Below are 27,021 nucleotides of genomic sequence, written 5' to 3' on the forward strand. Positions count from 1 at the left end.
GATTTGTATCTACATATTAAATAGTATTATTGTTGATATTTGGGATAGACAAACTAGAGAAGTTTTCGAAATGCCAACAATACATGTACCAAAAGTATTATAATGGATAGTGGTAAAATCTTGAAATTTGGTATGGTATAAAAATGGGGTTGATGTAAGGAGATGGTTTTCGATGTGTGCACTAAGTGTAAGAACTAAATTTGGTACAAGTCCGTTTTGGGTAAAAGGAAGAAGATGGTAATTTAAAATGTTGGCATTGGGGTCACTGCTGGTTGTTAGGTGGTTAGGATAATGAGTTTGGGTTTGAAATTCTTTCAGCTAGAATACAAACATACTAAATAGTACTGATACTGCTTGAAATCTGAAATTTGGCATTAGGGTCACTGTTAGTGTATAGAATGGAGAGGGTACGAAAAGTACTAAAGTGTACTAAAAATTGAATACTTTGTATTGAAAAACGGAATGAGCTGATATTTTGATATTGATATTGAAATTGAAATTTGGAATGATAGCAACCGATGGAGTGCAGAATAGATGTACCAAAGGGTTTTCAAATCTTAGGGTTAAGAAAAGTTTTAGAATGGTACTTAACTTCTGAACTGGTAACATTTGGTATTTTGTGAACGTATATAGCTAAAAACAGCTGTAAAATAAGTTTGATATCTGAAGGTGGTTTTGGAAATGTGTACAGTATGCGCACGAGTAGTACTAAATAGTAATAATTTTGGTACAATTTAGTATTGGTGGACAGATAAAGCATGAAATCTTAAATTTAGCATTAGGGTCGCTGTTCATGTGTAGCCTAGACATATCGAGATAGTATGGGAAATGTGTACTACAATTGTACGAAAAGTCATGAATAGTACTAAATTTGGTATTGAGTGAAGGAATAGAGCCAAAATTCTCAAATTTGATATTGAGGACTCTGTTGGTATCTGTGATTTTGATATGGAGGTGGTTTTGGAAATGTTTACTATAATTGTTCAAAATGTAACAATTGGCCTGAAATCCCGAAATTTGATGTTGCGATCTCTTTTTGGTATCTGGGATTGATATATGCAGGTGGTTTCGTAACTGTGTACTATAATTGTACGAAAAGTGCCATGTGGTACTAAATTTGGTATTGGGTGAAAAAATCGAAATGAAATCCTGAAATTTGATATTGCGATCTCTGTTGGTATCTGGAATTGAGATAGGCAGGTGGTTTCGCAACTGTTACTATAACTGTACAAAACTAATAAAAAGTAATAAAAAAAATCGTAATGAAATCCTGAAATTTTATATTAAGGTCTCTGTTAGTACCTGGAACTGAAATATAGTGGTGGTTTTGGAAATGTGTACCATAATTGTACGAAAAAAATAAAATACTTTTATATTTGGCATAGGGCAAAGGAATAGACTTGAAGTCCTGAAATTTAATGTTGAGGCTGGAATCCTTACATTTGATATTGATGTATCCGTTGCTATCTATAATTGAGATAAGGAGGTGGTATTGGGTATATGTACTATAATTGTACGAAATGTACTAAATAGCGCTATATTGAGTAATGGGTGAAGGAATAGAGCGGAAATTTGATATTGAAGTATCTGCTGGTATCTAGCATTGAGATATGAGAGTGATTTTGGAAATATGTGCTATAATTGTACGAAATGTGCAAAAAAAAAGTACTACATTTAGAAATGGGAGGAAAAATAGAACTGGAAACCTCAAATTTGATATAAATTTCACTGTTGGTCTCTGTAGTTGGAGATTTTGGAAATGTGTACTGTAATCGATTGAAAAGTACTAAGTGGTACTAAATTGGGTATAGGGTGAAGGGATAGGGCCAAAATCCTCAAATTTGATATTGATGTCTCTGTTGGTAACTGAAATTGTGATCTAGAGATGGTTTTGAAAATGTATATTGCAATTGTTCGAAATGTACCAAGTGGTACTAAATTGGGTTTTGAGTGAAGGGATGGGCGTGGAATCCCGAAATTTGATGTTGAGGTCCCTGTTGATATCTGCGATTGAGATATGAAGGTGGTTATGAAAATCTGTATTAAAATTGTATGAAAGTACTAAAATTTACTAAATTTGATATTGGGTGAAGGAATAGAGCTGAAAACTGGGGTTTATATGTAGACGTCACCGTTGGTATCTGGTGTTAAGACATGGAACTTATTTGCAAAAGTACTAAAATTATACGAAAAGTGCTAAGTGATAATAAATTGTATATTGGGTGAAGGGATAAAGCTGGAATGCCGGAATTAGATATTAACGTGTCTGTATATACCTGAGGTTGAAATTTGGAACGGTTTTGCACATGAGTGCTAAAATTATATGAAAAGTACTAAATATAAATAAAATTGATGTTTAGTGAATATATTGAGCTGGAATCCCAAAATTTGATATTGAGGTGTCTGGTATTCAGATCTGGTGGTAATTTCGCAAATGCGCACTATAATTGTTCGAAAAGTATTAAATGCTACTAGTTTTGGATCACTGTTGGTGTCTAGAATGGAGAAATTTATTTACTAAATCATAATAAATCTGGTATTGAGTTAATGTAAGAGCTAGAATTCTGAAATTGTATATAAAGGTCACTGTTGGTTTCTAGGGCTTACATATGAAGAATTTAAATTTTTTTGGACAGAAAAATTGGATGTGGATCCAGTGAGCAATGTTTTCGCTTATATCCTCCTCGGGAAAACACATCGAACATATCGAAATAAGGCCCAATTCGAACTGTTGGAAAGTTTCTAATATTTTAACGTGAACTTTTTGCTGAAGAAGTAGCCGGCACTTGCTAGTATATCATATTTTGCAATTCTGACAAATATGTGTATATGGAATTAGCTGGAAAGAAGCACAGCTTGAAGTACGGTCAACTCCGAACAATGCGAGACGTAAACATAAACTTTTTCTCAAAACATGATACAAAACTCTTTACAATTTAAAAATCTGATATTAATTCTTGCTTTCTATTTAATTTAGTAAAAACTAATTTTTTAACTAAAATATTAAATTGCAAACAAGGTGGATAATCTGGATAACAAGTTCGTTTTCTGTTAAAAAAAAACTGCAAAAATAAAGATTTGTAAAGCGATTTTACAGAGAAGAAAAAAACACCAATACAAAAGCACGTCTGTGTACGACATATGTAATTCCACGAAAGTATGTATTTATACATATGTATATTTATGTGTATGTCAGTCCCATTGTCCCTATGTAATGCTACCAAACAATCAAAATTCCTGGAATACGACGAAGATACGTCAGCGTGCTAGCTGTTGTATAAAAGTGTGGAAATATTTGTCATAAGCGAGAAAATATTTCATAGGAGCTTTATATGTGTGTGCCAAGTACAAAAAAACGCTACAGAATACCTTATTTGCAACACAAAGAAAAAACAACGTGAAAGTCGAAACAAAGCAAACACCCGCCAAGAGGAATAACTGCAGGAAAATATTTACATGCGAAAGGCACTCCCAGGCGGCAACTCCCACTGTTTTCTTTTGGCGGTGTAGTGTATTCAATAAAACATATAACACTTTCACCAAAAACAAACACACCTACATGCCCACATTTATCAGGAAGTGCGCACAATATCTATAGTTTGGTTTTCGATGCGGGATAGCTTACGATAATTTATTTGTCTTAAATATAAATGATTTAAATTGAAAATTTATTTTCATCATGATTTACCCAATTACTTGAAAAGTCACCTATATTAAATCGGTGTAAGGTTAATGTTAACGTGAAATGGCCGATTGTGTCCTTATAGGGTGAGATAAAAAAAAACTGCAACAAAGCCAAATGCCATAATTTTTACATTTTTTTACACTCCACCATAGTATGGATGGTATATTAAGTTTGTCATTCCTAGAAATATACATTTTAGACCCCACAAAGTATATATATTCCTGAGCAGCATAAAATTCTATGTCGATTTAGCAATTTTCGGTGGTCTGCTCGCCTGTCCGTCTGTGGAAATCACTCTAGCTTCCGAACGAAATGAAGTAAGTTGATAAAAATTTACTCAAATGTGTATTATGTCTGCAGGACTTTTGGTATTGAAAATGGGCCATGCAGATCCACGTCTTCGTATAGCTCCCATATAACGGTACCTCCCGATATTCGGTATTTTGATGATTTTAGCGAAATTATTTACCGACATTGTTTCACATTTGGTATTTACATTTCGTAATAGATACTACAGCCTAAGAATGAAAATAGGCCATGTAAGTCCACGTCTTCGCAAAGCCCCCATATAACGGCACCACCCGATGTTCGGTATTTTGATGATTTTAGCGACATTATTTACCGGAGTAGTTTCAAATTTCGCACTTGAATTTCGTAATAGATACTAGAGCCTATGACAGAAAATTGTCTGTGCAGGTCCATTTCTTCGTATATCCCCCATATAACTGTGCCTCCCGATATTCGGTATTTTGTTGTTTCAGCGAACTATTTCAAATTTGGTATTTAAAGTTCGTAATGGATATTACAGCCTATGACAGAAAATTGTCTATGCAGGTCCACGTTTTATAACCCCCACGGTACCTAATATAAGGCTAAGTTCTGTATTTTTAAGATTTTAACAGAATTTATAACGGATTTTATTGTTTTGAAAATTGCCAAATTTTTACCAAATGGTGGAGGGTATTCAAAGTTCGGCCCGACCGAACTTAAAGCTGTTTTCTTTTTATTTTATTGAATGACAGCATAAAATGTCGGAAATAGCATCAATTTTTAGAATATGTTTAAATTTGTTAGAATTGGTCACCCTTGGCACGAATTATGGCCTTCAAACGGCAAATGAAACCGTCACACACTGCCCGAATGTTGCTCTGCGGTATTTTGGCCCATTCCCGGCGAAGCGCTTTCTTGAGGTGATCGACACTTTGGTATTTTTTAGTGCCGACCTTGCTCTCCAAAATACTTCAGACACAATAATCCAAGGCATTGGCATCCGGAGGAAATGAAGAACCTAATTTTGTAACCACTCTTGGGTGGCGCGTGCTGAGTGCGATGTTCCTGTTGGAATGTCCAAGGTCTGTGGCCAAAATGTTCGCGTGCCCTAGGTTTTAATACACCCTCCAGTATATTTTGACGATAATATTCGGTATTTATTCTGATGCCCTGTCGATCAATACGAGCGGAGAGCGACCATTGGCTATTATGGCGGCCCACACCATCACAATGGCCGGCGCTTGAGTTCTGGGGGCCAACCGAAGGTGCACATTTTCAGCTGACCTCTTTGGCAAGTAACCTCGTTGGCAAGTAAGTACAAACTGCTGGACAACGATTGTTATCTCATCGGAGAAAACAAAATTCGGCAGTTCACCACTTTCGGCCAAGCGAAACAACCCTTTAGCTCTTTTGAGTCTATTTTTTTTCTGTTGCGGTGTAAGTTCTTACACTTTTTGGAATTTCAATGGCTTTACCCCGAGTTCATTTTTCAATATTTGCCGAATGGAATATTGTGATATGTTCAGGTCACAAGGCATTTTTTGGCCACTGCAGGTTTAAATCAAGTCGCTTCTTTACTTTTCGTACCATTTATGCTGTTGTTGCTGTTTTTTCCCTCCACTTCCTTGACATCGGGCTACGCTCCCAGTAGCACGGTAACGAGCGATGATACGAGACACAAAGGATTTATTCTTATTTAAATTTTGGAGTGTTCTAACGATAGCCACTTGTGAGTTCCCAGCCAAATATAAAGAAATCCCACTATCACTCTTGAATTGCATAACGAAAAACTTTTTTTCTGGAAAACTCTCACCAAAATGCTTTTGTACGCTTGTAAACAATATAGTGAGCTGTTACTGGAATAATTTTAACAGCTGTCGGAGGAGTGGCTTAAAATGACAGCAGTCTGAAGATGATTGCAGTTTTTCCATTAAAACGTACACAAAACAAGTTTTGGGGAATTAGGTACTAAAAGAGCGTCTACAGGAATGACCCTCTACCTTAGTTATCAAACGAGTTTTGGTAAATAAATATTTTTGTCACATTTCCTGGCACAAATCATACCACTGTGCTTATATATTCCCAAGTACTTTGACATCTCTTATCCAAAGGGGAATAGAAGGCACTTGCTGCTCCTGTTTGTTTGTTGTTGTTGTTTTTTTTCTTTGTTCACTCTCTCTTGTTACACCATACAAATGAGTCGTAATGATTCTGTGAATTCCTTTTTATATTTCCAAACACACACACCCCCTTACGATGTAATGAAATTTGTTTTGCTATTCCCCAAACAAGCTGACAACCAACCAACCAACCAAAAAAAGTGACACAGGAAAAACGAAAACACATAAAACTCCCTCTCTGATTAAGAATGTTCGCTTTTTTGGCGGTCGCACTTATCTGATGGAATTTGCATTCCATTTGTTCTTTATTAAAAGATATGAAATTGTTGATAAAAGTTTACACTTGTTCAAGGTTGTTACTGTTGTTCGCCGAGGCATTTGTTTGTTGGCGCACACACACACATTCAGAGGGGAATATTTTTGCTCAAAAAACATTAATAGCTTCATTGTTCGTCGCTGTGTCAGTCAGTGTTGATGTAACGAACAAAGAAAATAATTATTTCCCAGTATTGGTTAATACTTTAATCGCAGGAAGAACATGGGATCAACTGAAGTCTTATATGATCAAACCGGTACTGAATTCACACAGATATGTATGGATGCTGTGATTCGCTCTAGACTCGGAACACTGTCAGAATTTTTGCAAGACCAATTTATCGAAGCAAAAATTGCGGATTTTCTACAAAAAGACGTTATGTCTTAATTATTGAAAATTGGAAACCAGTAAGGAAAACTCGGGCGGGCCCGACTATATGATACCCTACACCACCATGCATATTTAGTAGAGCTCCGTAATAAAAGAATTTATTTGAAGTAGATCATACCACCTATCAACATTTGGCCTTGAAGGAGTTATAATTTGGTATGGGAGATATATCCAATTCTAAATCGATTTTCACTAAATTTGACGAACATATTTTAATCTTTAATACCAAATAACATTGCTATAGGGTGCATGATATCACTTCGAGATGGATTATATAAAAAAAAATTATCGGAGCCGAGTTCCACAAAGTGGAAATGTACATCCCGGAATCCACTTCATTTGGGCTAATATTAGCCATTATTTGCACAATATACCTGAAATCGGATTAGGGATATGTGTGGGAGCTCTATCCAAATCTTAGCCGTTCTCCATAAAATTTGGGAAACATATTTACGAGCTCAATAATATATCTGGCACCAAATAACATTGTTGTCGAATGTATATTACAAAATATGTACTTGCTTCTAGACTAAATTTGGTCGGATGTACCAAAATTGAGGTCATTAAGTCTGATATTTGCCACAGTGGCAGAAAAATGGCTCGTGCGCTGAACATATCGCAATATTCCATTCGGCAAATATTAAAAAAAGATCTCCGGGTAAAGCCATTGAAATTCCAAACATTGTTAGAACTTGCACCGCAACAGAAAGAAAATAGACTCAAAAGAGCTAAAGAGTTGCTTCGCTTGGCCGAAAGTGGTGAACTGCCGAATTTTGTTTTCTCCGACGAGAAAACATTCGTTGTCCAGCAGTTTGTAAACAAACAAAATGATCTTTGGCAAGTAACCAAAGAGTTCAGCTGAAAATGTGCATCTTCGGTTGGCCACCAGAACTCAAGCGCCGGCCATGGTGATGGTGTGGGCCGCCATAACAGCCTATGGTCGCTCTCCGCTCGTATTAATCGACCGTGGCATCAGAATAAATGCCGAATATTATCGCGAAAATATTCTAGAAGGTATATTAACCCTTGGATATTCCAACAGGACTCAGCACCATCGCACTCAGCACGCGCCACCCAAGAATGGTTACAAAATGAAGTTCCTCGCTTCTTTTCTAGAGCACAATGGCCACCAAAATCTCCGGATACCAATCCGTTGGACTATTGTAACTGGAGTATTTTGGAAAGCAAGTTTAGCACTAAAAAATACCAGAGCGTCGATCACCTCAAGCGAGCCCTTCGCGTGAAATGGGCTAAAATACCGCAGAGCAACATTCGGGCAGCGTGTGAATGTTTCATTCGTGCCAAAGGTGACCAATTCAAACAAATCTAAACATATTCTATAATTTGATGTTATTTCCAACAATAAAATTAAAAAAAAAAACTTAAAAATTATGGTGTTTGATTTTTGTGCAATTTTTGTTATCTCACCCTGTATGATAGAAATACCACGTTATGTGAGGTTTCTACACTCTCTCTAAACGTTATATGAGATATATACTTTTTTACACAATTCTGGAATCACGCCGAGCGTACGATATTTTTCTAACTTCGAACTCGATATAAGTTTTATAAAGTAATAGGATAAGAAATTTTTAGAGCAAGGAAATCATTCGAACCATTCAGACCAACAAGTGAACATGGGCGACCCCAACAATTTTTTCTGATAAGAAACATGTCCGATAAGGGCAGAGAATATAGGTATAGTGATCATGAAAAGCCTCTAATAACTACAGTGTCAGACGGCCGATTATGGAGGCCAATATGATAGTCGGTGAGGAATGATTCCTCGGACTGAGTAATTTATGCCACTTTGAAGCCTGGATTAAAGGATTTTCGTACAAGTCTTGTCCTTTACTTCAGACGACAAAGCCAATAACACTTGGAATTCAGGATGGGAAATTAACGTATTGTATAGTAAAAAACCCTTCATGATCATTTGGCATATAAAACAGGAATAACACCGATTAGGTGAGAGAAACACAAAAAGAACGTTGTGTTGCAAACTCCAAAGAACGTTTCAGACCCATGGCATACTATAAACCCTTTAAACAGGTGTTTCTAGTCGTTGGTATTTTTTCTACCGTTAGAATTACCACGAGTTTTTATTCAGGTCTATATAAGTAATATTTGTAGTAGTAGGTGTTATAGATGTACCGTTTTGAAGAAACATTTTTTTAATCATAATAAAGACCAGTTGTGCAAGCCTTAGCTCTTTTCCCAAGATGAAGCGATTCTTACCCCTCTGGTCATATAACAGAAATCACTTGCTTCTCACTATTAATATGTTCGGTGTCGTGAATCACGAAAAGTCATAAAAAATAAATGTTTGGCGTTCAAACATGGTTTTAGTAGATTTTAACAATAATTTTTACAAATTTGGTGACACTATGATTTCCAAAGTACATCTGTACATTACCTTAGCTCTTTGCGCAAAATGTATTTTTGCTGTAAAGACATATTCGAGATTCGGGACAACTGGTGGCAATCCTTGCGATTATTGCAAGGAACACATTGCATGCAATAGCACTTGGGTAAGTAAATTAAAGATGGTCCAACATTCTAAATCAACAATTGTCATTTGTCTGCGAATTTTCAGAACTTTTCCAAAAATTGTTATGCCAATGCAAAGTTCATTACAATGACACAAAAAATGCGTAACTTCATATTGCAAATTCACAATAGTTATCGCAATAAATTGGCCGGTGGCAATGTGAAAGGTTTCGATCCGGCCAAGCGTATGGCCTCAATGAAATGGAATATGGAATTTGAATATTTGTCAATGTTGAATCTGCTGCAGTGTCAAATGAAACATGACAAGTGCCGTCCAACACCACGCTATCGTTATGTCGGACAGAATTTGGCATATTTGTTCTGGGAGAATTTGAATCTAACCACGGAGTGGATTGTGAAATTTCTAATTACCCATTGGTTCGAAGAAAACAAATATATGACAATGAATGATATTTTCAATTTAACCAAACGACCAGAGGGGTAAGATTCGAATTTGTCTTCAGAGAATAATAAAAATAATGTAAATTTTTTTTTTAGGGCCCCTTTGATAGGCCATTTTGCAATGTTCGCCCAGGAACGTGCTAACGAAGTTGGTTGTGCTATTTTGCAGCAAACTGCCACAAATGGTACCAATGAACTGTACTTGGCTTGTGATTATTCGTTTACGAATTGGTATCAAATACCCATATACCGGCCTGGAAAACCAACAAGTGCCTGCACAACGGGCCCGCATCCTGTTTATAGAAATTTGTGTTCGGAAAAGGAAATTTATAACATCAACTCCTATAAATATTAATTTAAAGGAAATTTAATAAAAATTATAATTACATGGCACAACAAAAAGAAATATTGCAGGAAAAAATCCGAGTGATTATGAAAGTAGGGGTTAGAAAAGGAAGAGGCATGCATAGGCGTTTTGTAAGTTTACATCGCAAAGTATCCTAAATAGAGGGGACAACACATTTCTTGATAATTTCGGATAAAGATCCCTTGAAATTCCTTAATTTTAGACGTATAGTGTCTTTGGAAATATTACAGTTTAAAGCACAAGGAATATTATCGGAAAAAGTAACCCTCTTTTTTAAAATATGGTTAAAACCCCCCTAAAAAGTGATCATAACAAGTCAAAATTTTCTACAAATTCATCTATTAAATAGTAGTGAAATAACGGTCTGACTGAATGAGAATCAACGCCCAGCCGAAACGGCTGAGGCGAGAATCTTGAAATTTTGCACAAGCGGCAGTCCGTAGAAGCGCGATAAGGTATGGTAAAGTCCTGAAATGTAATAAAAATTGAATAATTTGTGTTGTACGAAAGGAATTCTGAGGAAATTTTACCAATACCAAAGGGTTTCTGGAAGTGGTACTAAACTTCTAAAATGTTACAATTTGGACGAATAAACTTAAAACTTTTCACATTGTATAAGAATCAAGGTTGGAAAATAAGTTTGATGTATAAAGGTACTATTGGAAATGTCCACTATGCGTGTGTAGTATACTAAATGGTACTAAATTTGGAAAAGTGCGTCTAAATTTGAAAGGATGAAGATGAAATTTTTTACTGGGGAACCTGTGATAAAGAGGTAGTTTAGGAAATATGTACTACTAGGGCACGAACGGTACTAAATAGTACTATATTTTGCACAATTTGGTGTTAGGTTAAAATATAATGCTTAAAATCTGAAATTTGGCTGGAATCCCCAAATTTGATTTTGAAGTCTCTGTTGTAACATGGAAAAGTACTTAATCGTACTATATTCATTATTGGGTGAAGGGATAGAGATAAAATTCTAAAATTTGATATTTTGATTACTCATGGTATCTGTGTTTGAGATTTGGCGTTGACTTTGAAGTGCATCCTATCTTTGTACAAAAGGTACCGAATAGTACTAAATTTGGCATTGGGTACAAGGTAAGGGCTAGCGTTCTTAAATTTTACCTTGGGAGCTCTGCTGGTATTTGGAATTGAGATATGGATGTTGTTAAGGTGTTGTATAATTGTTCGAAAAGTACTAAGAAGTATTAAATTGGGAATTGGGTGATGAAATAGGGCTGAAAACTTCAAATTTTAAATTAACCTCTCTGTTGGTAACTGGGATTGAGATATGGAAGTGGTTTGGAAAAATTGAATAGTACTAAATTTGGCATTGGGTCAAGGGATAGGGATGTAATCCTTAAATTTGTTATTGACGTCTCTGGTGGTATCTCGGATTGAGATATAGAGGTGGTTTTAGAAATGTGTACTGTAATTGTTCGAAAAGTACGGAATGTTACAAAATTTGGTATTGGGTGAAGGGTTAGGGATAGAATTCTAACATTTTTGTTGGTTTTGAGATTTGGCGGTGATAGGAAATGTGTCCTATAATTGTACGAAAAGTAGTAAATGGTACTAAATTTGTATTGGGTGAAGGGATAGGGTCTTAATTTTGATATTGAGGTATCTGTTGGTATCGGGAATTGAGATAGTTTTATAAATCTGTACTATAATTGTTATTACTAAATATTAAATGGTACTACATTTGGAATTGGGTGAAGCAATAGATATAAAATACTGAAATTTAATACGGATGCCACTGTTTGTGCCTGTAATAAAGATATGGAGATGGTTTTTGAAATGTTTACTACAATTTTATGAAACGTAGTGAATCGTACTGTATTTGTTATTGAGTGAAGGGATATAAAAATCTGAAATTTGATAACTGATGGCATCTGTGTTTGCGACTTGGCAGTGGTTTTGAAATGCGTCCTATATTTGTACGAAAAGTAATAAATATGGTATAGTTTCATCCAATAGGATAGGACTGCAATTTTCAAATCTGATATTGGAGATAAGTAAATATTGAGGTCTCTGTTGGTATCTGGAATTGAGATATAATAGTGGTTTTGGAAAAGTGTATTATATTTGTACGAAAAATACTGTAAGATACTATATTTGGTATTGGGTGGAGGGATAGGGCTGAAATCCTCAAATTTGATATTGAAGTATCTATTTTGGTATCTGGGATTGAGATATGGATGTGATTTTGGAAATGTGTACTATAATTGTTCGAAAAGTACTATGTGGTACTAAATTGAGTTTTAGGTGAAGCGATAGGGATGGAATCCTGAAATTTGATATGGGGATTTCTGTTCATATCTTGAATAGAGCTAAAGTCCTGAAGTTTGAAATTGAGGTCTCTGTTGGTATTCGGACTTGAGATATGCAGGTGGTTTTTAAAATGTGTACTAAATTTTGTGTTGGGTTAAAGGATAGAGCTGCAATTATGAAATTTTTAAGAAATGGAGGTGGTTTCGGAAATGTGTACTATTATTGTACAGATTGCATTGTGTACTATAATGGTACTAAATTTGGTATAAGGTTAAGGGATAATGCTGGAATCCTCAAATTTTATTTATTGAGGTCTCTCTTGGTATGTGGAATTGAGATATGGTAATGGTTGTGAAAATGTGTACTATTATTATATGACAACTACTAAATGGTACTAAATTTAGTATTAATATTAAAAATCTGCTATTTTATACCTAGATTACGGCTGGTACCTGTGTTTAAGATATGGCAGTGGTTTGGAAATGTGTACTATATTTGTCAAAATGTACTAAATGATACTGAACTTGATATCGGTTGTAGTTGAGAGAAGGCGGTAGTGTACTGTACGTATTATGAACGTACAAAAATTGCAAAATAACACACAATGTACAATTGAGTGTTTGGATAAAGATGAAATTCTGAAATTTTGTATCGAGGTCACCATTGGTGTATAGAATAAAGTTAAGGAGGATGGTAATAAATTTGGTATTGGGTCTTAGGACAGAGCTAGAATTCTTGATTTGATATGGAGCCCACTATTAGTATATGGTTTTGAGAGAAGTAGGTGGATTTTTGAATGCATTTACTTTTTAGTGAATGGAAAGAGCTTGAATCCTAAAATTTGATATCCCTGTTGGTTCCTAGGATTTAGATATGGCGGTGGCTAATTTTTGTTATGAAAATACGTTGAAATAGTTTTGAACAGAAAAATTTAAGACTTTTTCGATTATCCTTTTCTACAAAGAAAAAACTTGCATACTAAAGTGTTATCGAACTTGTGCAGCTTAAACGTTAGTACGTTATATGAAGTTTTGTTTGAAAATGTTGTCCAAGAAATAATGAACATATTGTGAATTTTGAATACTAAAATGTAATGGTGTAAGAAATCTAAAATTTCGCTGTCGAAGTAGAGAATTTTCTTCATTCTTTTTTGGAATTGATGCATGAAGGTAATATACAAAGGAATAAATATTCTATACAAATTTTCACTATAAATATCTTAGAAGATATCGGAACAAAGTTGTGCGGTTTATAGCTAAATCGGTGAAACATATATAGGAAAGCAATATGTAAACTGAAAAACTCTCATTTATTGCTAATGTTCGTAAAAATAAATATTCTATCCTCAAAATAAATCTTACTCGTTTAATACAATGTAAAATAATATTTTCGTCTTTGAGCTCTCTTAACTTTATATTCTACTCTTCAAACTCAAAAATAATAGGACCTTAAATAATAAAATGTGTTTTAAATAAAATACGACTGCATTAATTTTTAATAATATAACTGACAGTATACGTACACTTTGCTTTGTTCCAAGTTGTCAAACCCACATCATCGACTGGTTGCCTTTGTCAACATTTTGCAGAGCAGAAACTTTTTATGGCAACTTAACTTTTTAGCAAAGACAAAAAAGCAGAACAAAAAAATTATATGCATGAAAATTCTCAAAAAAAAAAAAAAAAACGAACAGAAACAATGAATACCACATGTGAAAAATTTGTATTCCATATAGATTTTTACATAAAGAAAATCGTTTTAGTTTATTTTTTGTCTTTCTAGTTTTTTGGTATATTTTATAAAAGTTATGACCACAACACTATTCTGGTGTCACTCTGTGCTCACAAACACACAGAGATTATGAGTGAGTGACCACAATGTGGAAAATAATATTAATAACGTATGTGTGTGTATGAGTGTGTCTGGAACTGTGACGAAGTGTTTGGTCTGCGAAACAAAAGTAGGTTTCAAATTCGACTGGACAAGAGTTTTGGCCGAAAACTAGCAATAAAATCAAATGAAAAATTAAAGTCAACATTCTTTTGCAGTCGGTTGAGAAAATTACCAGCAAAATTGATGATAGAAATGTTATTAGGGTTCAAAAAATTCTGAAAAAAGGCTTTTTATAATAAAATATATTGAGAAGTATGCTTTAAGGTCTCCTTTTCTCTTCTCTCTTCTCTCTTTTTTTTTTTTTTTTTTTTTTTTTTTTGTTTGAAGGATATATTTTGCAAAACACTTTACTGCTTAACATCTTGTTCGTGAAAGAGATCCACATAATTCACGCAAAAATAGCTTCTAAAAAACACATTTTTAAAAAATCAAATTTCGATTTATGCTAATTAATTGTCAGTTTAGACTCCACAAAGTGTATATATTTTGTATCTTTGCAAGCTTCTATGCCAATTTAGCCCAGTCCGTCCTTCCGTCAGACAAAATTTCACTCCAATTTCTTTTAGGTTAGGACTTATTTAAATAGAACACATTGGACTACGATTTGCTATAGACCTCTTATAATGGTACAACCTGATTTAGGCTATTTTTTATACCCTGCACAACGTAGTGGTAAGGGTATTATGCGTTCTGCATTTGTTTCCAACATGAAGAAGGAAGCGAGATCGACACACAGTTACTTTTGAGGATCTTTATAGAATCACTTTCTGAGCAGATTTATTCATGTCAGTCCAAAACAACAAAATGCAGGTCGCATTTATTATCCGAAATTGGTGAGAATTAACCCGATTTCAGGTTAATTGTGCACCAAATGGCCAACATCAGTTGAATAACCTGCATTTTTTACATCCGAACTCAGCATAGAAGCAAGTACATCAAATTTGAAGAAAATCGGTTCAGATATAGGTATAGCCCCCCTATACAGGGTGAGATGAAAAAATTACAACCAACTTCAGCCTGCTGTCATTTCTAAGCCACTTATCCGACAGCTGTCAACATTATTCCACTGACAGCTCATTATATTGTTTACAAGCGTACAAAAGCATTTTGGTGAGAATTTTCCAGAAAAAAAGTTATTCGTGATGGAATTCAAGCGTGATAGTGTGATTTCTTTATATTTGGCTGGAAAACCACAAGTGGCTATAGTTATAGCACTCCAGCATTTAAATGTGAATAAATCGCTCGTTACCGTGATAGCGTAGCTCGACGTCAAGGAAGTGGACGGGAGAAAGCAGCAACATCAGCAGAAATGGTTCGAAAGTGGCCGAAAAATGGCTCCTGAGCTGAACATATATAACAATATTCTATTCAGCAAATATTGAAAAATGAGCTCGGGGTAAAGCCATTGAAATTTCAAAAAATGCAACAACTTACACCGCAACAGCAAGAAAATAGACCCAAAAGAGCTGAAAAGTTGCTTCGCTTGGCCGAAAGTGGTGAACTGCCGAATTCGATTTTCTCCGATGAGAAAACATTCGTTGTCCAGCAGTTTGTAAACAATCAAAATTATCGTGTTTATTTGCCAAAGAGGTCAGCTGAAAATGTGCACCTTCGGTTCGGTTGTCCACCAGAACTCAAACGCCGGCCATGGTTATGGTGTGGGCCGCCACACCATCGCTGTCCGCTCGTATTAATCGACCGTGGCATCAAAATAAATGCCGAATATTATCGCGAGAATATTCTGGAGGGTATATTAAAGCCTTGGGCACGCAAACATTTTGGCCGCAGACATTAGTCATTCCAACAGGACACAGTACCAGCGCACGGAGCACGCAGCACGCACCACCCAAGAATGGTTACAAAATAAGATTCCTCGCTTAATTTCCAGCGCACAATGGCCACCAAAATCTCCGGATACCAATCCGTTGGACTATTGTTTCTGGAGTATTTTGGAAAGCAAGGTTGGCACTAAAAAATACCAAAGTGTCGATCCCCTCGAGAATGGGCCAAAATACCGTTTAATTTGCAGTTTGAAGACCACAATTCGTGCGCTAGGTGACCAATTCGAACAAATCTAAACTTATTCTAAATTTCGATGCTATTTCCGACATGTTTTGCTTTCATTCAATAAAATTTTAAAAGAAAATGTAGAAGTTATTGACTTAAATTTTGGCACATGCGACCGAATAGATCATATTTGGAGGAATCGGTTCAGATATAGGTATAGCTTCCATGTATATGTTTCATATGATTTTGTGTTTAAGTTCCTCCCTGCCTAATATTTGGATATAGCTCCCATATATATCCTTCGATCCGATTTAATCCTTAATGGCTAATATCAGCCCAATTGGAGTGAATTTTGGGACGTACGTTTTCATTTGGTGAAACTCGTCCCTGATATATATTTTTAATATATCTATAGCAGTGTTATTTGGTATAAAAGATAAAAATATCTCCATCAAACTTAGCGAAAATCGATTCAGAATTGGGTATGCCTCTCATATATTAGTTTTCTCTAAAACCAAATTATAACTGCTCAAAAGCCAAAGGTTGATTGGTGGTATGATCTACTTCAAATGAATTCTTTTATTACGGTAGTTCTACTAAATTCGAATAGTAGTGTAGGTTATTATATAGTCGGCCCACCCGACTTTTGAATTTTCATTACTAGTTTTGATATCAACATGCTGATTCTTTCCTAAAAATATTTGTATATTTTTTTAAAAATTCCTCTCAAATAAAGAAATAATATTTATGTGGTACTACTGCCACATGAATTTTGAATTGACTGATTGAATTGAAAGTAAACACCCATTCTTAATTCAATCATCCCAAAAAAGTCCACCCATTGTCTCTGCAAAAATCCAAATTTTACGCCATTGCATTAAAACTGAATGAAAATCTGACATTGCAGAAATTCGAAAATGACCGACCGGCAGTTGTCTAAGCAGGAAGACATTCGTGTTGGCACTGCAGTTGAGAGTAGTCAATCGAGTGCGGCTTGTAATTTTGCACTTAAAACTTGCCTTGTGAATGCCAATTGCATACATACTGACATGTGCATATGCATGAGTGTGTGTGTGTGTGTGTCTTTGGTCCGCATATGAATGCCTTCAAAATGCTAATATGTTTAACATTAATGCCATCGAATTGCAAACTGCATAAGAGGAAAGGATGGGAGCTCTAAAACACGAATGAATGACGACGTTCAAATTCAACATTTTGCGAAAATATAAAATTGTGGTATAGGACTTTTTAGGGGTGGTTTGAGGTTTTGCAAACATTTTGACACTTTCCAACTTTACTCCAGTAAAATTATGTTCGAACGTCTGAAACACTCCTTGTATTATTATCCATAAACCAAATCAGGCATATGAGTAAATGTGTGTGCGGATGAGTATGTGTGGTTGTTGGTACAGAGTATAGAACATATATAAAAGTGCATTTGAGGACATAAAAAATTAGGGTGGGCCGACGAAAACATTGCAAATGCCTAAATTATAAACTCGTATAAAATCTTGAAAATGCACTGGTACCTTTATATGAGGAATACTCTTTTAACGGTTTGGTGTAAAAGAGATATTTTATTGAGTTCAATTTTTTATGGACACCTGAGAATGCGTCTACGATATTTGATGTTTTAGTTGGGCTATTTTTTAATCAAATCAATTTTTTTTTAATTTAATCAAATTAGTTTTGGCAATTCTTTGGTTAATGCTTTTATATAAGAGACTTACGAGTATCGATAAATTTTATGCAAAGAGGTCTTCTACAGAGGTCTAATGCATCGATAAATTCTGAAGAGTTTATTAAGGGAAAAGTCAAAAGTCGGACGTGGCCGACTATATGATACCCTACACCGCTCTTCGTATTTTGCAGAGCTCCCGTAACAAAAAAGTTTGTACTGGGTATTTATGTAAAGCAGATCATACCAACTATAAATCTTATTTATATGTGAATCATGGATTTAGATCCATTTTGGAACTATATCCACACCTGAATAGATTTTCAACAAATTTGACAGAGGCCTATGTACCTCTAGTACCAAATAACATTGCTGTATAGAGCATGATATGATTTCGAATAAAAATACTCCGCCGATCTCGATAAAAATTTGGCAGAGGTGTTTTCGAGCAGTATTTGAGGTCCGGTAAAAAATATATTTATTGTGGAGCGCAGAAGAGGGACTTTAGCACCAAATCGGATGAAAGATAAAGGGTGATATAAAAAATGCAACAAAGTCAAACACCATAATTTTTTACATTATTTTAGATTTTATTGAATGAAAGCAAAAAATGTCGGAAATAGCAATAAATTTTTGGATAAGTTTAGATCTGTTCGAATTAGTCACCTTTGGTACGAATTATGGCCTAACGGCCAATGAAACTGTCACACGCCGCCCGAATGTTGCCCATTTCCGGCGAAGCGCTTGCTTGAGCTGATCGACACTTTCGTATTTTTTAGTGCCAACCTTGCTTTCCAAAATACTCTAGACACAATGTTCCAACGGATTGGTATCCAGAGATTTTGGTCGCCATTGTGCGCTGGAAATGAAGCGAGGAACCTCATTTTGTAACCATTCTTGGGAGGCACGTGCTGAGTGCGATGGTGCTGAGTCCTGTTGGAATGTCCAAGGTCTGTGGCCAAAAAGTTTGCGTGCCCCAGGCTTTAATACACCCTACAGAATATTCTCGGGTTAATATTCGGCATTCATTCTGATGCCACTGTCGATTAATACGAGCGGAGAGCGACCATCGGCTGGTTTGCGGCCCACACCATCACCATGGCCGGCGCCTGAGTTCTGGTGGGCAACCGAAGGTGCACATTTTTAGCTGACCTCTTTGGCAAGTAACCACGATCATTTTGTTTGTTTACAAACTGCTGAACAACGAATGTTTTCTCATCAGAGACGGAGAAAACCACATTCGGCAGTTCAACACTTTCGGCCAAGCTAAGCAACCCCTTAGTTTTTTTTTTAGTCTATTTTCTTTCTGTTGCCTGTTGCGGTGTAAGTTCTTGCACTTTTTGGAACTTCAATGGCTTTACCCCGAACTCAATTGCGATATGTTCAGCTCACGAGCCATTTTTCAGCCACTGCTACACGCGTATCGAACAAGTCGCTTCTTACCCTTCGAACCATTTCTGCTGATGTTGCTGTTGTCTTCCGTCCACTTTCTTGACGTCGGGCTACACTACCAGTATCACGGTAATGAGCGATACGAGACACCAAAGTTTATTCACATTTAAATGCTGGACTGCTCTAACGATAGCCACTTGTGGTTTTCCGGGCAAATATAAAGAAATCACACTGTCACGCTTAAATTCTATTACGAATAACTTCTTTTCTTGAAAATTCACACCAAAATGCTTTTGTAGAATTGTAAGCAATATAATAAGCTGCCTCTGGAATAATTTTAACAGCTGTAAATTTAACAGCTGAACGGCTTAGAAATGACAGCGGTCTGAAGTTGGTTGCAGTTTTTTCATTTCACACTGTATATATGGGAGCTATAGATGTATCTGAACCGATTTTCAATAAATTTGAAGTACATGCATCTAGGCTGAATTCAGTTTGGTGCACAGTTAACCCGAAATCGGTGGAAGATATGTATGGGAGCTTTATCCAAATCTGTACCGAGCTCGACAAAAATTTGATACACTTATTTCAGAGCTGTATTTGATATCTGATACCAAAGATCATTGTTGTGGAATGCATATTACGCTGGTGAGGGACGTTAAACCCCAAATCGGAGAAAACATATATATGGGAGCTATAGATATATCTGAACCGATTCACACCAAGTTTGACACACTGGTTTCTTGGATGAATTCAGTCGTAATTACCAAAAATCATTCAATTTGGTAGGATATTAGCAATTTGGTGCACAATAAAACTGATATCGGATAAAGATATATATGGGAGCTGTATCCTAATCTGAGGCGATCTCGATAAAATTTGACAGAGACATTTTCGAGCAATATCTGATGTCCGGTAACAAATATCATTCTTCTGGAGAGCATATTACGCATGTGATGGACTTAAAACTCCAAATTGGATGAAACATATATATGGGAGCTATGGCTATGTCTGAACCGAATTTCTCAAATTGTTTGTACTTGCTTCTAGACTGAATTCATTCGGATGTGCGGATTCAGGTCATTTGGATTTATATTGGCCAATATCAACCGAAATCGGGTGAAGATATATATGGGGCCTATATCTAAATTTGAACCGATTCTCACCAGTTTCAATAGGGTTCATCTCTTGGCCAAACAAATATTTGTTGTATAGACGGACAGACGACTGATATTCATAAATCTACTCAGAAAGTGATTATTTGAGTATCCTCAAAAGTAACAATGGGTCTATCTCGCTTCCTTCTCCATGTTACAAACAAATGCACAAAGGCATAATACACTTACCACTGTGTGGTGTAGGGTATTAAAATATAAAGACGTAGATATATGAATTGAGAAATTTAACTATGCCCAAATTCTATGGTATACATTAGCGTATACCCAAAATACACAGATTCCATCGATGCATTCTCGTGTGTTCAGAGAAAAATTGAGACATATTTTGTTTAACAGTTTAGATTTTTGCTCCACACACACACCGACATATGTTATAATATATGCACACACACATAAACAATTGCAGTATGTCATAAAAGTCTCGACTCGAAGAGATTCGCACAAGAATGTTTCCATTAAAGGAATGCAACGCACATACATTTTTTTCTTTTTGACAAAATCCAAGAAAGTTTTCGTTAACTCATAAATAAACGTATTCATGCTGAGAGTTTGTAACATGGAGCGTGTCTAGGAAAGTTAGCAGCAAAATAATAATAATCAATTCGTTAGAACTTTAAAACAGCCATGAAAATGGTCACATTTAAATAGCATCAAAGTCATGGCATAATCAAGACATGTGCACAACAATATTCCATGAGAATTTACTACGAATTATTTTCAAATTTTCATTGTCAAATAAAAATCAGAATATGTGTGCAAATATTCCAGACAATGTTTTGGATAATAACGAGTTTTCAGAAATCCAGAGTGCAAATAAAAAATTCGTCTGACAATGGAGTTGTTTTTCAGTGATAACAAAATTAATTTATAATTTGCGTTATTACCTTGGTGTCATCGTTTCAGAATGTTATTAAAGAATATTTAAGTATGTTATTAAAATTAAGTACCAAGCAGAAATAAAGGTACTTAGAGTTAAAGATATATATATCTTGCAGTTCATTAAAGCTATTTTTCCATCAATCTTTTCATCTTTGCTATTACAATAACTCCTACAGTGACAAGTTTTCCGAAAATCGGGAGGTACGTTTATATGGGGACTATACCAATTAGTGGACGTGAATTGAACATTTTTTGCAAGGAGAGAATAACTCCAAATGTAAAGTTTCAGCTGATTTGGTTGGAAATTGTGACAGAAACCTTAAAAATGCCGAAAATCTGGAGAGCTATTCCTAAAGGAAGACCAATATAGCCCATTTTTCGTATCAATAAGACTGCATATTATATAAATGCTTGTGTCAATTTTCAAACCCCTAGGGTACATTTTAATAGACTTCATTTAACTTAAAATAAGTTTAGTTTTTATTTTAAAGATAAGTCGGAATGTACCATTTTTAAATATTAACTTACCAACACTTATTAATAAAATGCGTTCGGTCAATAAAATCTTACCTGAAAAAAAATAAAATTCAAATTATTCATATATAATGGTAACCAGTAAGGAAAGGTTAAAAGTCAGGCGGAGCCGACTGTATGATACCCTACACCACTATGCGTATTTGATAGAGCTCCCGCAACAAAAAACTTTATAATGGGAATTTAAGTTAAGTAAATCATACCAACTATGAACCGAATAACATTGCAGTATAGTGCATGATATGACTTCGTTAAGAATTATATTAGCGAATATGTATTGGGGCAATAGATATACCGGCCCGAGTCTCAACGAATGGTAAAATTAGGTTGAGTATGAAAAAATCTATTCAATTTGGGCTGATATTTCGGTAAGCAATAACAGTAAAATAGGATGAAGATGCATATAGAAGCTATATAAAAATTGAACCGATCTCGATAAAAAATTCGACAGAAAAATTTTCGACCAGTATCTGAACCGATCTTGACAAAATTTTAAATACTTGCTTCTGATCTGCATCTGATATCTGGTACTAAAGATTATTGTTGTAGAGTGTATATTACGCTTGTGAGGGACTTTAAACCCCAAATCGGATAAATCACATATATGGTAGCTATAACTATATCTGAACCGATTTACACCACATTTGAAGCACTTGTTTATAGGACGAATTCAGTCGTAATTGCCAAAATGCAGTCCATTTAGGCTGGCATTAGACATTTGGTGCAAAATAAACCTGATATATACGGGAGCTATATTCTAATCTAAACCGAACTCGATAAAATTTGGCATAGGTATTTTCGAGCCCTGGACCACCTTTTATTATTGTGAAGTACATATTACGCATGTGAGGGACTAAAAACCCCAAATCGATTTTCTACAAATTTGATATTCTTATTTCTAGACTGACTAATATTGGTCATTTAGGGATATTGGCAGAAATCGGTTGAATTTATATATTGGAGCTATATCTTAATTTGAACCGATTCTTATCAATTCCTATATGGTTCGGGGCCTTGGGCCAAATAAATATAGTTTGCAAAATTCCATCTCAATCGAATAATAAATGCGACCTGCATTTTGTTCACAAAAATGCATGGACCGACGACCGGACACACAGACCGACATGCAAAAATCAACTCAGAATGTGATTCCATGAAGATCCTCAAAAGTAACTATGGGTCTATCTCGCTTCCTTCTCCATATTACAAACAAATGTACAAAGACATAACACCCTTCCCACTATGTGGTGTAGGATATAAAAATGAGTTTTGATCAAAGAAATGTTCATATTCTACTCTAATTTTATTTTCCAGCGGAATTTATTTCAAGTACTTTAACACTAGACTAGAAAGATAAATATTTCATTTTTCAGTTCTAGGTCAATATCGGCCCACTCCATAAAGTACTTCCCCCAAAACCAGTCAAAATTTGGAATAATTATAACTTTTATTAAATGCGAATTTAAAGTCCGATTGTGTTCACTATTTCCAATATATTTATTAATACAAGATCTGGTTTGTAGGTGGGATATATCAATGCTTTCCTTCTGGTACCTCCTCCACCACGGATTGAATTTTAGAATAATTATATCTCTTATAAATAATCTCATAATCTCTTCAAATTTCGCATACATCAGCATTTCAACCAACACAAGATACAGTGCGGAGATGGAATATATTTATCGACTCCTTCTGGTACCTCCCCCAGAAAGGATGAAATTATTGAATAACCATGGCCTTCTATTGTTTCTATTCACACAAGATAAGGCAGAAGGTACCTCCCCCACAACGTGTCAAAATTTTGTATAATTAGATATCTAAAAATTCGAAATACTAATGGAAAAAATCTCTTCAAATATCACATATCCCAACATTTTTGATAACACCTGATCTGATGTGAAGATGGGATGTATCGGATTTATTACTTCCCTTTAAATTTAACACATCCCAACATTTTTACTACCGCGCGATCTGATGTGAACATGATAGATAGGGTAACATAGACTCACACCTTTTTTACCAGTCCCACAAAAGCTTAAAATCTTGCTCTATGGTGGGTATTGGTATTGGTTGTATGGGTTATAGTATAGAGGGTATATTAAGTTTGTCATTCCATTTGTAACACCTCGAAATACACATTTTAGACCCCACAGAGTATATAGATAGATTTAGCGATGTCCGTCCGTCTGTGGCAAATTGTCTGTGCAGGTCCACATCTTCGTATACCCCTCATACAACGGTACTTCCCGATATTCGGTATTTTGATGATTTTAGCGACATTTTTGATATTTGAAGTTCCTAATGAACACTACAGCAGAAAATTGTCTGTTCGTATAGCCCCCACATTTGACCTACTACAACTTATTGTCTACTACAACAAATTGTCTGTGCTGGTTCACGCCTATGTATAGCCCCCATAAAATGGTACCTGCCTATATTTGGTATTTTTATGATTTTAGCTATATTAGTCACCGTTTTTTTTTTTTTCAAGTTTCGCATTTGAATATTGCAATGGCTTATGGTTGCCCATGCTGGTCCACGTCGTCGTATAGACCTAATATAACGGCTACATTCAGTATTTTTAAGATTTTAACAGAATTTTTAACGGATTTTATTTATTTATTTATTTATTTATTTTTTTTTTTTTTTTTGAAAATTGTCAGATTCGTTCCAAATGGTAGAGGGAATTCAAAGTTCGGCCCGGCCGAACTTACAGCTTTTTATTGTGTTTTTTGTTTTTTTTTTTTTAATTACAACCAAAAAACATCGGAAGTTTAATTTTGCGCCACCTTGTATATGGCCTTAACCATCCACAAGGGCATCAAATATTGTGCTCTACACTTCCCAAAAATGAAGAAAGTGCTTTTATAAGGGTATACCGCGAATTCAAGTATTGTTTTTACATTTTAGATTAAATTCGGCAAATTTTGGTAAATTAAGTTATTAGTAAGAAGGAACCATGCTGGTAAAAATTATCAATATAGGTCCACGTTTTGGTATAACCCTCACATCAAGATATCACATAATATCCACCTGTGTCCGGGATCTTGGCCACATGGCCAAAATATGGATGGTATTAAGTGTTACCCTGGTCAAAAAAAAAATTAACTACTTATTGTACCTTCTTGTATCCAGCTGTATCCGAGACTTAACTGCTTCTTTATTGTACCTTCTTCTTTACTATGGAGTAAAGAACAATGTTCCAATCTCGTAAAAGCATTTTTGCCTGCGCCTCCAAACTCGTTATTCATTTTAATTTAGTTCTAAAGCCTATCTCACTTCGCTATAAATATCCCATCTATATTCAGATGATTTCTATCAATGAGTTATATATTTACAACATAAATTTTACAAATGTCTTTTTGAAAATGCTTTATACTCTTGTAATTCATGTGTATAACATGGGCGAAATGTTGTTAGCAAAATTCTCTAGCAGCAATAAATTTTCGACAATCCATAAAAAATCAAAGCTATAAAAATTGCAAATGACTTACGTTGATCAGAACAGACATGAAAAAATACGAAACAAAACCTGTCGAAAATACCAAGAGAAATAAAAAATACAATTTAAAAAAATATATATTTGCAATAAACATTTAAAGGAACCCATTCCATCACAGAAGGGTTTGTGTTTCGTTGCTGTTATTTATTGATGACGAATTGAAAACATAAAAATGCAAAAACACCCCATTCACTACGGATCAATGCCTAAGAAAATATTTGCCTACAAATGGTGGCTGCCAAAAATACACATCAGTCAATTGTGAATATTAATTTGTTGTTTAAAAAAAAACAATAACAACAACACTCACACAATGCAAGAGGACCGCCTGCCCGCCCCCATACATACATTTGTTTTCGCACATAACAAACATAAACACAAACACAACGGGAAACCATGCCGTGGAAAATAAATACACCCATACAAACAAAGAATAACACAACACACATACACACAACCAACCATCAAACAAACATCATCGACACCGATACGAATAAATATTTAATAAAAAAATAACACGAAAGTGGAAAAGAGAACACACACACATTGCCATAGTTCATGTTTTAATCAAATTTTATTCTCCGCCGACCTAGCCTTGGACTGCCGTCAATTGGCTGCCTGGTAACATTCATAGAAATATGATGGATTTCCTTGGCCGCCGACATTATCAATCTTCGAAGAATACGTTTATTATTTCTTCAAACTGTCGATAACTGTCATAAGATTGGTTTTCAATTCGATTCGATGGTGGAACGTGTGTAGCCCTTTCTTTCGATTTGCTTTGACAGGCAATGATTTTGAAAATGGCATCGAGAACATGTTTATTGTGTTATCGTATATTCTCCCTTCATCTCTCCACCCTGGCCAATGGAAAATTTTATATTTATGACTCGGCTCGAGTGTTGGCTTATTGAGATGGACTCCGTTTGTATTGATGGCAGACAGTTTCACAAATGACTGATGTAAAACATTCCACGAATGCATTATGTTCAGTCCAGATGATTTCTATACATATATATATACATATGTGTTTGGCAATTTATCTTATCATTATCGTCTCCCTGCATACTCGTGTTAACTGCGGTAACTATGGTACAAACATGTCTGCACATTTTGTTAAAAAGGTTGTTATTTGATGCAATTAACATATGTTTATAAAATAAACGTTTTTCACAACATTTAGAAATTGTGTAACCAATATTGGTATATAAGATAGCATGTTTGGTACTTCGGAAGTCGAATTGTTTTCAGAACCACCGTCTTCTTAATTCTATAGTTAACATTTCAATGTCTACGGTTCTACTTAAAACCAGTAAAAAAAAGTCCTAAAGTCGGGCGCGGCCGTCTTTATGATACCCTACACCACTTTGCTTATTTTGTAGAGCTCCACATAACAATTACAAGATTTTATGGGAGAATTTATTCATAGACGCTATGATTATAATTATAATTTAAAGTTCAAAGGACTATATATGACGAAGCATTTGTATCTTTTAAATTCGGACTTGTATTGCCCATTTGGTGCAAAATTAATTTGAAATCAGGTAAAGATATATATGAGAGCTATATTCAAATCTG

At 35.1% G+C, this 27,021-nt stretch overlaps 2 protein-coding genes across 2 annotated transcripts in view; one reads left to right on the top strand and one right to left on the bottom strand.

Moving 5' to 3' along the window:
* LOC101895602 (zwei Ig domain protein zig-8) overlaps nt 1-27,021 on the bottom strand; it is a 692,613-nt gene that overhangs the window by 587,671 nt on the left and 77,921 nt on the right. The window lies entirely within an intron of this gene.
* LOC101898770 (antigen 5 like allergen Cul n 1) lies at nt 9,169-10,123 on the top strand. The gene is made up of 3 exons (XM_005179088.4): nt 9,169-9,312; nt 9,378-9,772; nt 9,830-10,123. Exons 1-3 carry the CDS (start codon nt 9,169-9,171, stop codon nt 10,086-10,088), a joined length of 798 nt encoding a protein of 265 aa, XP_005179145.1. The 3' UTR covers nt 10,089-10,123.

This window comes from Musca domestica, unplaced genomic scaffold (assembly GCF_030504385.1).
Source record: "Musca domestica strain aabys unplaced genomic scaffold, Musca_domestica.polishedcontigs.V.1.1 2, whole genome shotgun sequence".
NCBI classification, from domain to species: domain Eukaryota; kingdom Metazoa; phylum Arthropoda; class Insecta; order Diptera; family Muscidae; genus Musca; species Musca domestica.

Excerpts from the sequence above, each read along its gene's own strand:
- LOC101898770 (XM_005179088.4), top strand. The coding sequence starts at position 9,169 with ATGATTTCCAAAGTACATCTGTACATTACCTTAGCTCTTTGCGCAAAA. Across the intron at positions 9,313-9,377 it reads TTGCATGCAATAGCACTTGG|AACTTTTCCAAAAATTGTTA; the intron begins GTAAGTAAATTA and ends GCGAATTTTCAG. Across the intron at positions 9,773-9,829 it reads TTAACCAAACGACCAGAGGG|GGCCCCTTTGATAGGCCATT; the intron begins GTAAGATTCGAA and ends TTTTTTTTTTAG.